This window comes from Chaetura pelagica, unplaced genomic scaffold (genome assembly GCF_000747805.2).
Source record: "Chaetura pelagica isolate M959 unplaced genomic scaffold, ChaPel_1.0 scaffold48, whole genome shotgun sequence".
Lineage (NCBI taxonomy): Eukaryota > Metazoa > Chordata > Aves > Apodiformes > Apodidae > Chaetura > Chaetura pelagica.
Genome location: NW_009954241.1, coordinates 3,123,583 through 3,137,313, shown reverse-complemented (window position 1 = coordinate 3,137,313; position 13,731 = coordinate 3,123,583). Strand labels below are relative to the sequence as shown.

General features: G+C 38.5%; 1 protein-coding gene across 1 annotated transcript in view; it reads right to left on the bottom strand.

The window, feature by feature from the left end:
- The window catches only part of UNC79 (unc-79 homolog (C. elegans)), a 94,233-nt gene that overhangs the window by 77,836 nt on the left and 2,666 nt on the right, over positions 1–13,731 (bottom strand). Inside the window, 10 exon segments of the mRNA XM_010003727.1 lie at positions 1,219–1,449; positions 4,129–4,300; positions 4,626–4,855; positions 5,875–5,903; positions 6,932–6,972; positions 8,149–8,237; positions 9,602–9,666; positions 11,183–11,312; positions 11,956–12,011; positions 13,307–13,399. Of these exon segments, the coding sequence (XP_010002029.1) occupies positions 1,219–1,449; positions 4,129–4,300; positions 4,626–4,855; positions 5,875–5,903; positions 6,932–6,972; positions 8,149–8,237; positions 9,602–9,666; positions 11,183–11,312; positions 11,956–12,011; positions 13,307–13,399 (1,136 nt within the window).

The window sequence follows — 13,731 nt, the reverse complement described above, 5'->3', positions numbered from 1 at the left end:
AGGCGGGGGGGGGGGGGGGTGGGGACTGGATCCAAGAGGATAAAAAAGATCCATAAAAGATTATAGAATTAGGTTGTCCTTCCTTTCTCCTTTAGCCCTAAAGCCCTGATCTGTTTTCTTCAGTTCTAACATTTAATGCATCCACACTCATCTCAAATTCCCACAGCCAGGTGTATCATCAGAGCAATGGTTCAGAGTAAGAAACTTACTTGTGCTGGTCTGCACAAACACCGTAAATCCATATACTGGGTCATGAATATCCATGGATGCACACTTCACCTGTTATGATGTACTATATTGCATCAACTCTTTATGGCCTTGCCTAGTCTAGCCACTTAATTTTAGAAAACAAAGCCAATGTTCCCTTGACATGTTACATAAAAGGATCACAAAATCCAAGTCTTCTTACAAAAACACATGTGGTACAGTTGGCAGTGATAAATGAGGAAAAAGTCTTAAACCTCTCATAAATATAAAGTCCCTGTTTTCATGGTGATGTTTCATGTTCTATAGAGGAATATTCACTTGCCTGACTTTGTTGCCTGCCATCCCTATCCAAGTTAAGTGGCAAGTTCTGCTTCATAATTAATGGACAGAAAGACAGACACTTTCTAGAAGCAATTCCAGCAATGGTCCCACTTAGGCACCCTAAACGACCTTCCAGATAAGTCTCTTTCTCTCCATCAGCAATAAGGTGAACCATGGCAGAATAGTCTCTTAACTGTGTCACTTAAATTAGGTATCTGAAGTTACAGGACATCAGTATGCCCAGAGTTCCTTTCAGTTACAGCTGTGAGCTTCCATGAAACTTAATTCACAGCTGCAGATGTGAAGTATGCAAAGAACTGAGAAACATAAGTAAAGCAGACCAGTAAAGGACAGGCTTGTATCTGGGAGCAGACAAATAATATGTTTTACTGAAGACAAGACTGGATGCCTCAGCAGCATAATGGAAGTGTGCAGCTATAAAAAAATGTACATTATCTATTAATACCTATAATATTCTTCCACCTGGTCTTCATATTACTGTAAATAATCCCCACTTTCCAACACAGTTAAAGTAAAAATGCTATGAAGAGGAAAAATTCCTGAACTCCACTGCTGTCTCAACCAGTGAAATTTCTTTTGCCTTGACAGAGCTGGGGGATAAATGATCTTCATATTTAAGCCTTTAGCCTCAGTGGCCAATAAAGGAACTTTCAGATAAACTATTCTTACCCTGGCAAACTCCATTGGTTTAGGAAGGAGGCACATAACCATGACATCAAAGCGGACGTCACAAACTGTCTTCAACCACTTGGTAACAAACTGAGGTTTGAGTTTTTCAACCAGGCTACCAACTTCATCATCCATCATGTAAGCTGTAGAGTGAAACCACTGGAACACCATGCTAACCAGCCTTGCTAAACTCTCTGTGGGTGTATTCTCACTGGGAGTGCAAAGGCTCACCTGGAAGACAGAAACACAAATCAAGTTTCATTTCTAGAATTAAAGGTGTAAAATTGTTTGTCTACTACATTTGCATATTCTCAGAGTTACCAAGATGCAGAATCATAGAATCATAGAATCATAGAATCATCAAAGTTGGAAAAAACCTTCAAGATCATCAAGTCCAACCGTCTGCCCTACAACCCCTAACCTCTAACCCATCCCCTGAAACACCACATCTACCCATGTTTTGAACACCTTCAGGGATGGTGCCTCCACCACCTCCCTGGGCAGCCTGTTCCGATGCTTCACCACTCTTTCTCTGAAGAAATTTTTCCTAATATCTAGTCTGAACCTCCCCTGGTGCAACTTGATCCCATTTCCTCTTGTCCTATCACTGGTCACCAGGGAGAAGAACAGACTGTGTAGAAGACAAAGGAGCTTATCAGTTTTAAGTGGAGTTTGAAACAGAACAATTGAGAAAACATTTCCAAACCAGAAAATAACAATAAGGGGGGGGGAAAGGACTGCTTTTGGTTTGGTTTTTTTGTTGTTGATTGTTTTTTTTAGTTTCAACACTGAAAACATCAATACAGATGCTTCGACAAACTGAAACATTTTGGTTTGAGCTTTAGAATTATTTTTTATTTCAAAAGGTAAGGTCATGCCCAGTAAAATACATGATACACAGGCACACACATACGTAAAATGCTCAAGATAAAAAGACAAACCAAATTAAGAGTTTCAAAAAGTCTGAAAGAAGATGTCTACTAAATATAATAAGTGATCTTTGCTTTACAAAAAGATTCTAATTTTAATGTCTTTGTCCTCAGTTAGGGATTTAAGTACCAAAAAAAATCTCACACAATATTTAATATTCTTCTCCTCCAAACTTTCTCTTCCTAAAAATATGTCTGCACTGTAAAACTGTCCCAAATCTGAGGCCAAGTCTGTAACCCAGTTCACAGACCAGGCACATTACTTAAATCACCCACTGTCGGAATTCTTGGAATCTTTTGGGGACAGGAGACAAAGTTTCAAGTCAGGTTGCTGCACTAAATCCAAAGAATGGAAAAATAACAGATGACAGGAGATTAGGAAGCTCCTTTAACTACCTTAGCAGCAGCTTCTTGCCACTTCCTAGTGAAAGGCTGTACTCTCACCACTTGGCAACTTGAAACCAGTGGCTGCTGCCTTGTAGCAAGTGAACAACGGAGAAACATTAATGTAATTTCTAGGGAAACAGCTAACAGCACACTGCTTCTGAGAGAAGACATCTTACAAGTGCTTTTCCTCCATGTTTTTTCTTGGGATAAGGCAGCTAATGACACCCCTGCCAATTCAAAGTACAGTCTTCATTGTTCTACTTCATCACAGGTTTAATTTGTTTGCTACCTGGCACCCGTCTCTGTTGGGTATTCACTCAAAGGCAGCTAACAGCCTTCTTAACAGGAATTGTTGTGCTCTGTCCAGTTTCTAGATGACTGGTATTCATTTTATGAAAGAAAAGAGCAACCCACTATTTCTCACTATATGTGCTGTCATTTCTGCCAATACTCAATACAGAGAGGTCAAGAGATTTCCTAAGAACAGAAGGAAGTCAGTGAGCTCCCCCTCCCTACCACAGAAGGGTAGACTCTCAATGTATAAGATGAGGCCTCTAAAATGAAAAAACAAAATAAAACAAAACTGGTCTGTTCTCACTTCAATTCTACTGCTGAAAACACGGGCCTTCAGTTTTTACAAACCATCATTAGAAACAGAATAATATGGAACAATTAAAAAAATTAAAAATAATAGAAGACTTCAAGTCTAAATCAACATTAAAAAACAAAACTCACAAAATACCAGCAGAATACAGATTTTACTTATACAGCAACTTGAAACAGCAAAGCAGCTTTGTTGGCATTATGGGATTCTAGACCTGCCACCCTGCTGTCCTTGTCTCTGTACAGATTATGAATAAGGGGCCCTACTATTCCTCACTTGTCACTGGGTGACCAAGGAGAAGGAGAAGAGAGCCTGAGAGCTCAAGGTGAATTGGCAAGAGGCTGAGAAAGGGAATTCTCATTAATGAGAACTACAGAATCAAAATTTTAAGGATCAGGCTCCAGCCTGGCTAGCTCATAAACTACTCTGCAGCAACCCTGCTATTTTGGAATAATCTCTGCTACCTACTGTCAGGGGTAGAACCAGCAGGGCTTCACTCTGCCAGCCCATACCAGGTGAATAAGCTGGAGCACAATGACTGGGAATGATCAAGGTTAAAACAATCTGAAGGCAGGAAGGAAAAGCAGCCCACAAAGACTCCTCTAGCCTCCTCATAGGTAAGAGAGAAAGCTGAGTTTCCAGAGAGTGATGAATAATGGAAGGTGAAAGATTGATTTTTAGAGGATTGCCTTTTAAGTTTAAAATAATGGCACTTAGCAGGTGGCAATTGTGAGCACAAGATGACAGCATAGAGAAAGTCAGTAAAAAAGGAAAGGCTGAATAATTCTGTTACACACTCTCTACAGGACACAGAAGGCAGTGAGCAGCTCCACCCAAACCAGTTCTGAAATCTCCAAGTCTAACAGCTTCACCTTTTTGCCTACAAAATCAAGAAGTTTCCAACTATATCCAAGTAGTGGAAAAAATATTGACGCTGCAGAAAGGAGAAGGAAGCAAGAGTGGTGAGAGAGGAGAGCAAGAATTCCTTACCAGGAACCAGATTCCAAATTGGCTCAGAAGGCGTTGGTCATGCTTGTCATCATCTTTATTATCAAAGTCTGTGTTGTCCAGGGAGTGATGGGAAGAAGAGAGGCCCATCTGTCTCCTGCGGTTAAGTTCATGCTCCCTCTGCTCAGCATGAAACTCTGCTTCCTTCAGCAAGCTATAAAACAAGCTTGTGGTCAGTGAATGCAGCTTCACTGCACTATATACAGGTATCTGATCAAGAGGTTAAGGCATCTGATGTCATCATTTTCCTGAGAACAGTAATAAATTAACATCAACTTCTAGAATTCAATGCTGACTTCTTCCATGAGGACACCACTCACAGCTGTTAATTACCCTGTTAACATAGCAGGAGTTCAGCACCCCTGCTCTGAACTTACCCTGGTGAAACTAAAACCAACTTGCACAAGACTTGCAGGCAATATGTACATTAAAGCCTGATCCCACTTTACATGAGGATGCTTCATAAGCTGCCATCTTACCTGATGACAGCTTCCACAGTGCACACAAGCTCCTCTGCCCCGCACTCCCGGGTGTTGATAGGGGGTGGTGAGGTCTGATAAAGATGGGTTTCTGCAGCTGCCCCGACCTCACTGCTGTGATGGTTCGAGTGGCACCTTTTGCAGTAGCGCACGGGCCGGTTGCCATGGCGGCCGCAGCAGCCCGCGGAGAAGCAGGTGACAACAGCTCTTCTGACGTGGGAGCTACAGTTCTGGAGAATAAAAAGGATTTTATTAGGCCACAGGTATGGACGTGGAGCTGAAAACGGGAATTAAGAGTCAGCACTGGGAAACCACCTCAAGTGTTGGTTGGTAAATTCCTGATGCTGTCACTGACATGCCAGAATGATGAGGTCGGGTCTAAAAGCGAGGCCTGGACTTAAATGTCACCACTGCTCTTCTTTTGGAGCTGGCCAAACCAACATTTAAGTAATCAGCCTCAACTTCCTAGCTTGGAGCACTCTCTGAAACTTATAGTAGTTCTCTTAACTCCTGCTTATTCTTCAAAATAACTTTTGAAGTCCTGTGTAGCAACAGGCAGATCCTTAGGAGTGCAATCAATGGAGCCACATCAGTTTATGCTATGTAAGGATCTGCCTTACCATAGCTAACTGCCCAAGCCTCCAAAATATGTGCCACTTTTATTTTTGCCACCTGGTAATCTGCCCCAACATGAATGCTTTCTTTACCACGTAAGATCTATTATACATTATACACTGTATTCCTCATTATTAAATGTTATTAAAACACACTAGCTGGTATGTATTGCAAGCAGATTCTTTTTGTCAGCAATATCTTTAGAGCCAAGCACTGAAGACTTTCATTCATATATCTTTTAAAATACACAGTTTACAGTAGGATTTTTATGCAATTTAGGATTATCCAAGACATCAAAGAGATGAGAAATATAAAACACTTAGATCAGAATTATTCTTTTGCTCTATCCTCTTCATAGGTAGAGTTATAGAATAAAAACTGAGCTCACCAGCATAATTTTTATTGCTTTACTAATTGCCACTTCAATAAAAAAAAACTACAGTTCATATCAAGCCTCAGCAGTTTTAACAAAAAGAAATCTTGCTGCTGAATCATCCCCATCCACCAACAAATGCATTCATGGATAAACTGTGAAAATTTGGAATGGTACAAAACAGAACGCACCACATAGTAATGGAATGACATTACACACAACATCAAATCATGCCCCATCACACAAATGACTGATTCTTACCTTCTTCTGACATATAGCAGATATTTCAGCTGTAAGGGGAAGGCATACAAAACATCAACACAGAATGATGAACCTTCCGTTTTGCTATGGCAGCCATGAAAAAATGGAGTTGCTGCAAGGAAGTCTCTGAGGCTAAACCTTCTCTTTCCAGATATTATTGAAACCTCTAAGCCTGTTGGACTGCATGAGGTGGGAAAATGTATAGTTAGGCCATCTGGCTATTTCTACACTGAAATGAAAGAAGAGCCTTGGTGCAACAAGTGTGGTGTGCTCTGCATCCCATCCTCCTCCTGGCTATGCTTCTGCCTCACAGACAGGCTTGTAACAGCACACCTGCAGGCACATCACTGTGGCATGCTGTGAGAGACACAGCTATGTGCCTACACTGCCTGGGAAGGCTCTCAGGGTGAAATATCAGTATAGATGGATGAGCAATGTAGAAGCAGCCACTATGTCTGTGGCCCATAACTCCACAGTAAAACATTTGCAGATTCAACCTGTAAACAGCAGCTATTCTGTCTGTTGCCCTGGCAACATCTGAATCAGAAAATATAGAGGGCTGAGTACAGAGAATATGTGACTGTCCTTGTAAAACCAGGAAATCCTGACTAATCTGTCAACAAACTTTTTCTGCATTCTAGTAGATAATATCAGATCAGGCTGTCTCACTGGCCAAAGGACAATTACTGGATCAATGACTGTATCATTGAAAAATATTTCATGTCCCTTTCTGATATCCTTTACAGTCCTACAGCTTTAAAAGCTTCTGAATCAGACTAGGTTACTAGAAGAACAAGCCCCTTCAAGATCCTTCATGATTTGAAAATCTGTTCAACTGTTTCCATCTCCTCACACATAAAGAGCTGCATACTATTTCAAGTAAAGGATTAGTCAATTTTTCATAGTACTTTAAAGACATTAAGCAGTATTAAGTACAAGCGACTTCAAAATTCTTAAAAAAATCTTTTAGAATAGAATGCATCATTTCACGTAATGCAGTATGCTTAGAGTTGTTCAATTATGATTAGTTTATACCTACCCTTAAAATACCTCTTACCTTGTGGTAGAAGAACATCAATCAACCATTCACTGTGATCCCTATAAAAATTGTATATCTGATTAGCTTTCAATTTTTCATTTATATATGCATTTATTTTTGCACAGAGGAAGTTTATCTAAATTAATGTGGTAGGACTGACATTATTCTGAAGCTGCTTTTTTTTTGAACTGTAGTTTTATAAATGGTTGTGCCTGTCTGACTGCAATTTATAGCTTTGCCAATGTTGGTCCACAATGTTTTAAGGCATAAATTTACCAAATTAAAATAGTGTGTGCTCCGAAAGTCTGAGGCCTAAGAAATTATATGGAAGAGTAACAGACATATAGTTAAAAAAAAAAAAAAAAAAAAAAAAAAAAAAAAGTACCAGCACCATTTTCTGTGAGTCTTCTTAGAAGCTATGCTTCCACCAAATTAAATTACTTTTTCCTGTAGATTTAAATCAATGACAACTTAAAAGCTAAAGTGAGATGTAACTGCTTTTCCAACAGCTGGTGAGACATAAAGGTGTCTTAAAGTGGGAACAAAAAACCCCATATAGCACCTGCACTACCTGTAACCTTGCAATTTGAACTAATGATTTAAACTCTCTGTAAGTATTAGTAGATCTTGTCAAGTCATGCAAAACAAATTAGTAATTTTCAAAAAATGAAATAGAAAGAATGGAATGGAATAGAATCCAAAAGAATAGGTGAAGTTCATTCATCTCAGGCTATAGTCATTCCAGGTTCTGGACAAGCCTGGACCAATTTCCATTCTTTACTCTGTTGCTTCACAGTGTGCCCTAGAGAATAATCTAAAATACATATTACAGCAAAGTAATGAAGTCTCTTTGAAAGAGCTTAATTCTAATGTCCCACTTTTATCAACAACAACTGAAGGATGAGGAGAAAAAATGTTTCATAAGCAAAATCTTATATATAAATGAGGTTCCCCCTATCACAGTCAATGCACAACAGAATCTCTATTCGTTCAGAGATCTTAACTTTAAAACTCACTACTGTTCAAGCTAGATGCAAATGTTCATCATGTAGGGCAAATTTCTGTAATCTTTACCCATACTGAGAGTCAGTGCAGCCCATATATTTCAACAGTTTCAATGTACATATATCTATATAAGTTATATGCTAGTCATATTGAAATAAAGGATAACTTCGGAGTTCTGAACTTTGGAGTCTGACTATACCTGACTATTTTCCAGCTCTTAGTTTACCTACCCTGCAATTCTCTGGCTGCATTCTTCACAAAGATATAGGGGAGGTGGTTTATCACCCAAAGCCACAGACAAGGATGGGTCAATGCACATCTAAAAGACAGAGAAGGACAACAATAAACACATCTGTTCAATGAATTTCACTGAGAAAGTCTGATACTCTAATGCTAGGACATGCAATATAACACAGCTTTGGTAAGTGTTGAGAACATTCAGTATTCTGAAAGATGATACTCAGCATCTGGCAGTACATGATCTCAAATTATATCTAGCAAAGAGAGGAATACAACTGAAAATTGTATGAGAAGAGAGCAGGATATATTTCAATATCAGTATTATCAGTCTGAAGACAAGTACATTTTGTGTTACACATTCATACATGACCTGTGAGATAGGTGTAACCATTGTGCCCCATCAGTATCATAGCCTGTGGAAAAGGCTCACTGAAGAGCTTTTTGACTACTGTATTTTATTTTAGTATATTAATTGATGTCAGAAAAATTGGTTCAATCTACATATTTAACTAAAACTAATTAATTAGTACACCTAACGGCAGCATTCTCTGGACTTGGGATGCTGTTCTTGCCTCTGTCACAAATTACACTATGATCCTCATCCAGCAATTTCACTTTTTGTCACCCTGTGCATAAACAGGAAAGATATCTCTCCCTCAAAGAGGGCTTTAGAAGAGGCAAGTAAAGCTTTGCTGTTATTATTTGCTTTAGAATCAGTCAGATTAGGTGTATTGTATGACCTCAATCAAGATACCAAGGTAAACATGTCCCTATATAATTGACATAATGTTTCCTGTATATAGCAATATTTATGTACTTATTTTCCTGATTACACATATGTGCATAAATACGTGCATAGATTAGCCAGGAGCCATCTTAGAATTTTATAAAGTGCTCTGCAACCATCCTCATGTTTAGTATCAAGTCTTGGCTCACAGTATTTTGAGGAAATATCCGATCTTCCAGTATCTGAAGCTGGAAATGGTCTTTTTACAAGTGATAGGATGCGGAAGAACAGTTTTAAGCTGGAAGACGGTAGATTTAGATTAGATATTAGGAAGCCATTTTTTAGTGTGAGAGTAGTGAAACACTAGAACAGGTTGCCCAAGTTGTGGAAGCCCACATCCCTGCAAGTGTTTGAATCCAGGTTGGATGGGGCCTTGAACAACCTAGTCTAGTGGGATCTGTCCTTGCCCATGGCAGGAGAGTAGGAACTAGATGATCTTTAAGGTCTCTTCCAACCCAAACCATTTTATGACCTTGCTTTAGGCAGCCAATTCACATATTCACAAATGCCCATCCCTCTTGGTCTTGATGGGCTTTGTTGTTCCCTTAGCTCCTGCTCTTGGTCACCTGCACACAAAAACAGCATATGGCTGGGGTCAAAGTGCAACCTCCCATCCCACAGGTAGTTGGGTTTCACCTCTGAAAAAATAGCAGTACCTTCACAGCTGGTTTGTTAATTGCATTATGGCATTCAATGTGCTGGCAATGAATAGGATTCCAAGCTGCAAAACAAAACCACAGACATTTAAAAAACAAAGAAAATATATTTATATTCTTTGTGTCTAGTGGTATCAATTGAGAACAAGATCCTCTTGTTCTGAGGACTATACAAACATGAGGGAAGACTGAGGCATTCCTCAGGAAGCATAATAATTACAATTAACAATCTAGAATATACATACCTACTGACTTGTTTGGGATATAATTATGAAATTAACCATTAACTCAGTGAAGAAATGGAAAAAAGTAAGATGCAGACATCCCAGTTGTAAACCCCTCTTGATGTCACCAACACCTTGAATTAATTATCCTTCACTCCAGAAGCATGGTAGTAGGAGGATCTGAGTAAATTCAGTAACATTCCCAGGCAAAATGAAAAAGCAGATATGAGAAAGGAAAAATAGTCCAGCCACAGAAGAAGTCTAAGTTTTGTAATGACAAGAAGCAAACAAACAAGGAATGTTCAAGTGGCAGCACTTGGATGCTATAAGGGATGCCCCCAGATCAAAATGCCATGCAACTGCAGATAATATTCATCCTATTGTGCGAAACACCAACAGAAAATTTATACACAGGAAAATTATTCCAGTCTAGCAATGGTTCAGATGGAAAATCATGCTTAGTTTACAGACCTGCTAGCATAAAAGAAGTGATACAGAGCAGAGACTTTTTTAAACATCAAGAAAATCTCAACTTTTTAGGGGAAGACTTTAGAAAATAGTAGAATTTAGAAAATGTATCAGGAACATTTAAGATGTAGTGGAGTTGGTCTAGAGAGTCTTTCAAGGTCTCTTCCAACCCTTCATTTTTATTATTTAAAATGTCCAGAAATTTTATAAGTCAACACAACATATCCCATGCTACAGAAATTATTTGAAACAGTTTAAGACAGGCAAGCAGGAAAAGAATGTCATTAATTACTGCAGGGCAGCCCCACCATAGAAGCAGAATCCCATCAGTATCACTGGGGTCTGGTGAACACCAGACTTTGTACCATCCATCTACTCAGCTCCAGCTGCATTGCTAACTTTGTCTCTCATTTTCACCCTGCAGTCAACCTTGAGAATTTATCCATTATACTGACTGCACTTGACATCACCTGACTTTTTTTGACAGTAACAGCCAGATAAGGAGTCTTAGCAACAGCAGCAGCGATAGCAGCTGGTACAAAAAAAGCAGTCAAAGCAATAACTGAAAGGAACATAAGCCAGAACCCTTGTGAGGCCAAGAAGGCAGCAGTCTCATAGACCATTTGGAACACTGCATTAATTTATTCTCCTGTTCTAGTTTAGTTAGTATTGTGAGTAGCACAATACATTTACTAGCAATGATCACAGTTTTATTTTTCATATCACCTTTTAAAATACACAGGAATTTATAGTGTATATACTTACGAAAGTACCAACTTATTGAACAAAATATTACAAAATACATCACAGAACTATAAACACGTGACATTAAGACACTTCTGATGGGTTTTTTTTGTATATAGGCTTACACAAAAACAGCTGCACTGACCTGTGTACTGCAGTCCTCTGTACTCACTGATTGCCCCAGGGGGTTTTAAATTGGGCCAATAGTGAAATAACATTTGTACTGCTGGAGGTTTAACTTGGGATGGTCCATAGGCTATTACATATAGCAAATCCTAAGGGAAGACACATACAAAATGTTTATTTTGCAAGACAACAAAATACAATTCAATACATATTACCTGTGTTCAAAGATACCTAAACACGCAAAATACATACATTTCATGCCCTACCAAACAGCCTTTGCACACTCTTAGAAGTAGATTAAATGACTCACTTTAACACGTTCAGAACTGGCTTATGAGTTCGATCAGAGCATCCAACAGCTACCACCCACCCTGCACAGCATACTAACATACAGTAAATTAAGCTTCTGTCTAGCCAAGGAGAAAAGAGATATAACAGATAAGTAACTGGATCCAGATCAGATTTAGGCAAAGACAATACTCACAAATAGATATCATAAAAGTTCAGTCCCACATGAACTGAGAAAATTGAAGGTTATTAAACTTTTGTGGCTAATTGGAGCCACAAACATAGTGTTTAGGAAACAGAGTTCTGTTCTACAAAACACAGCACTGATTCTGTAAATTAAAAATCAAAGGAACCTTCCTCTCCATAACCCTGAAGGAGGATTTATATACATAAAAATTATTTATAACTTCTTGCTACACCGTCGGTTCAATTTTCAAGCCATTTGGTTTTCATTACTATCCAAATACGGTCATTTCCAGAAAATAGATATGATCAAAAACTTACTTTCCATACTTCTTGCTTATATTTCATGAGGCATTCCAATAATTGGCAATGATACACTGAGAGAGAAAAGACAATATAGGCATAATACTGAAATGGAAACTCAAGTTACAGAAGTGATGTAATTAGCTATTTGGCTTTACTTTGTTAGTCTAAAACTCTATACCTCATTTAATTACTTCTTATTTTAAAGGCTTTGCTTAAAAATTATTGCCCTGAGATCACAAAAGATCAGAAATTAAATATTAATAACTTGTTTCTGTCAAGGAATGCAGTAAAATAATTGATATTATAGCTGGACATCTTTTTGCACAGCAATGGAGATCTTTTTCAGACACATATAGTTTAAGGATATCTGCCAAGTCACTTGCACTTTGTCCCTCTGGCACGATGTGAAGCTGTAAATTGGTATCTTGTCTTTCACCTTGAGGCAGTAATGCAAGTCACATGTAATAATCCCTCACCCCCGTGTGTACCCCAGGCTATAGGAGCCACTCTTCATCAAACAAACATGAGAGTCAAATTCATTGCTTTACATGTTTGACTTCTCAAAAACCACAGGGCAACATTTTCCTCAGATGGCTGGAACATGGAATTCACTGACAAAACCAGAACATTTAATGAAAAAAACATCACTTGTGCAAGTAGCTTTTAAAAATAGTGTGCTGGTTTTACCTACTGCTGTGAACTACGTGACCATGATGCAACACTTTTCATACATTGCAGTGTGGTGGTTCTTACACGCACACACACAGTCTACCCACCTACATAAAACAGGAGATAGTTCACCATCATGGAATGTAACAGCTCCCTCAGGCTGAATATCATTTTAATTTGGTTGTGTGATCCCACTGATTTAACTGGAACTGCACCACAGTGTGAGAGAGTGGCCTTGTGTTTAGTTACTTAAAATTACATTTAAATTCATCACAGTTCTGTTGATCCTGCAACCAGCATTACCTGTCGTGTTTAAATAATAATATCAGTTGTGAACTTAGTGAGATATGAATCCTAGTATAAGCCAAAATACTACTATGAATTTATATAGTAAAAGTTAGTGGGGATTTCTCTCTGATGCTGATGTCGTATATCAACACTGCTTTCTAATGTTAAGCAAGAGTAAATGAGTGTCCAATCCTTGGCCAAATCCGGTTTCTTCATCAATGAGATCTCTTATCTACCTAATGACCTCTTCAAGCACCAAGCTCAGAAATTCTAGTTTTGACTAAAGTAGTTCATTTTTCATCCTGTGTTCCATGATAAGACAGATTCTTCCCATCATCTGAACTTTCTTAACCCAGTACTTCATGACTCAGCTTTAGAGATTGATACCATGTTGCATCTTTACGCATACCTGGGTTTGATGTGTACTGCATTGCAATCATTAGCATTGATGATGCAGATAGATTGACATGTGCTGGAACACCTTCTCTTTTTGAGGATCCCACTTGAAAGAAAAGGAAAAAAAAGAAAAGTAAAACATTTTCTACCATGTAGCAAGGAAAATTAGGCAAGAATAGCACATAACTGATTCCAACTGATGCAAATAAAATTCCTTGTAATTGTCAAGGTTCCATCTCATTTAAAAATAAAAAATAAAAAATGTATAACCCCCTAAAAAACTATAAATATTCTATATAGAAGAAGGTGATACCCCTTTTTTGCTGGAAGAGAAAGATGACTAAGATTATGCCATTGGTTCACAGAGTGCACACCTGGTTTTCCAGGTCAGTAAGATTTCATTCTCAGGGTTGCATTAACCAGACAGTGGCACACTCT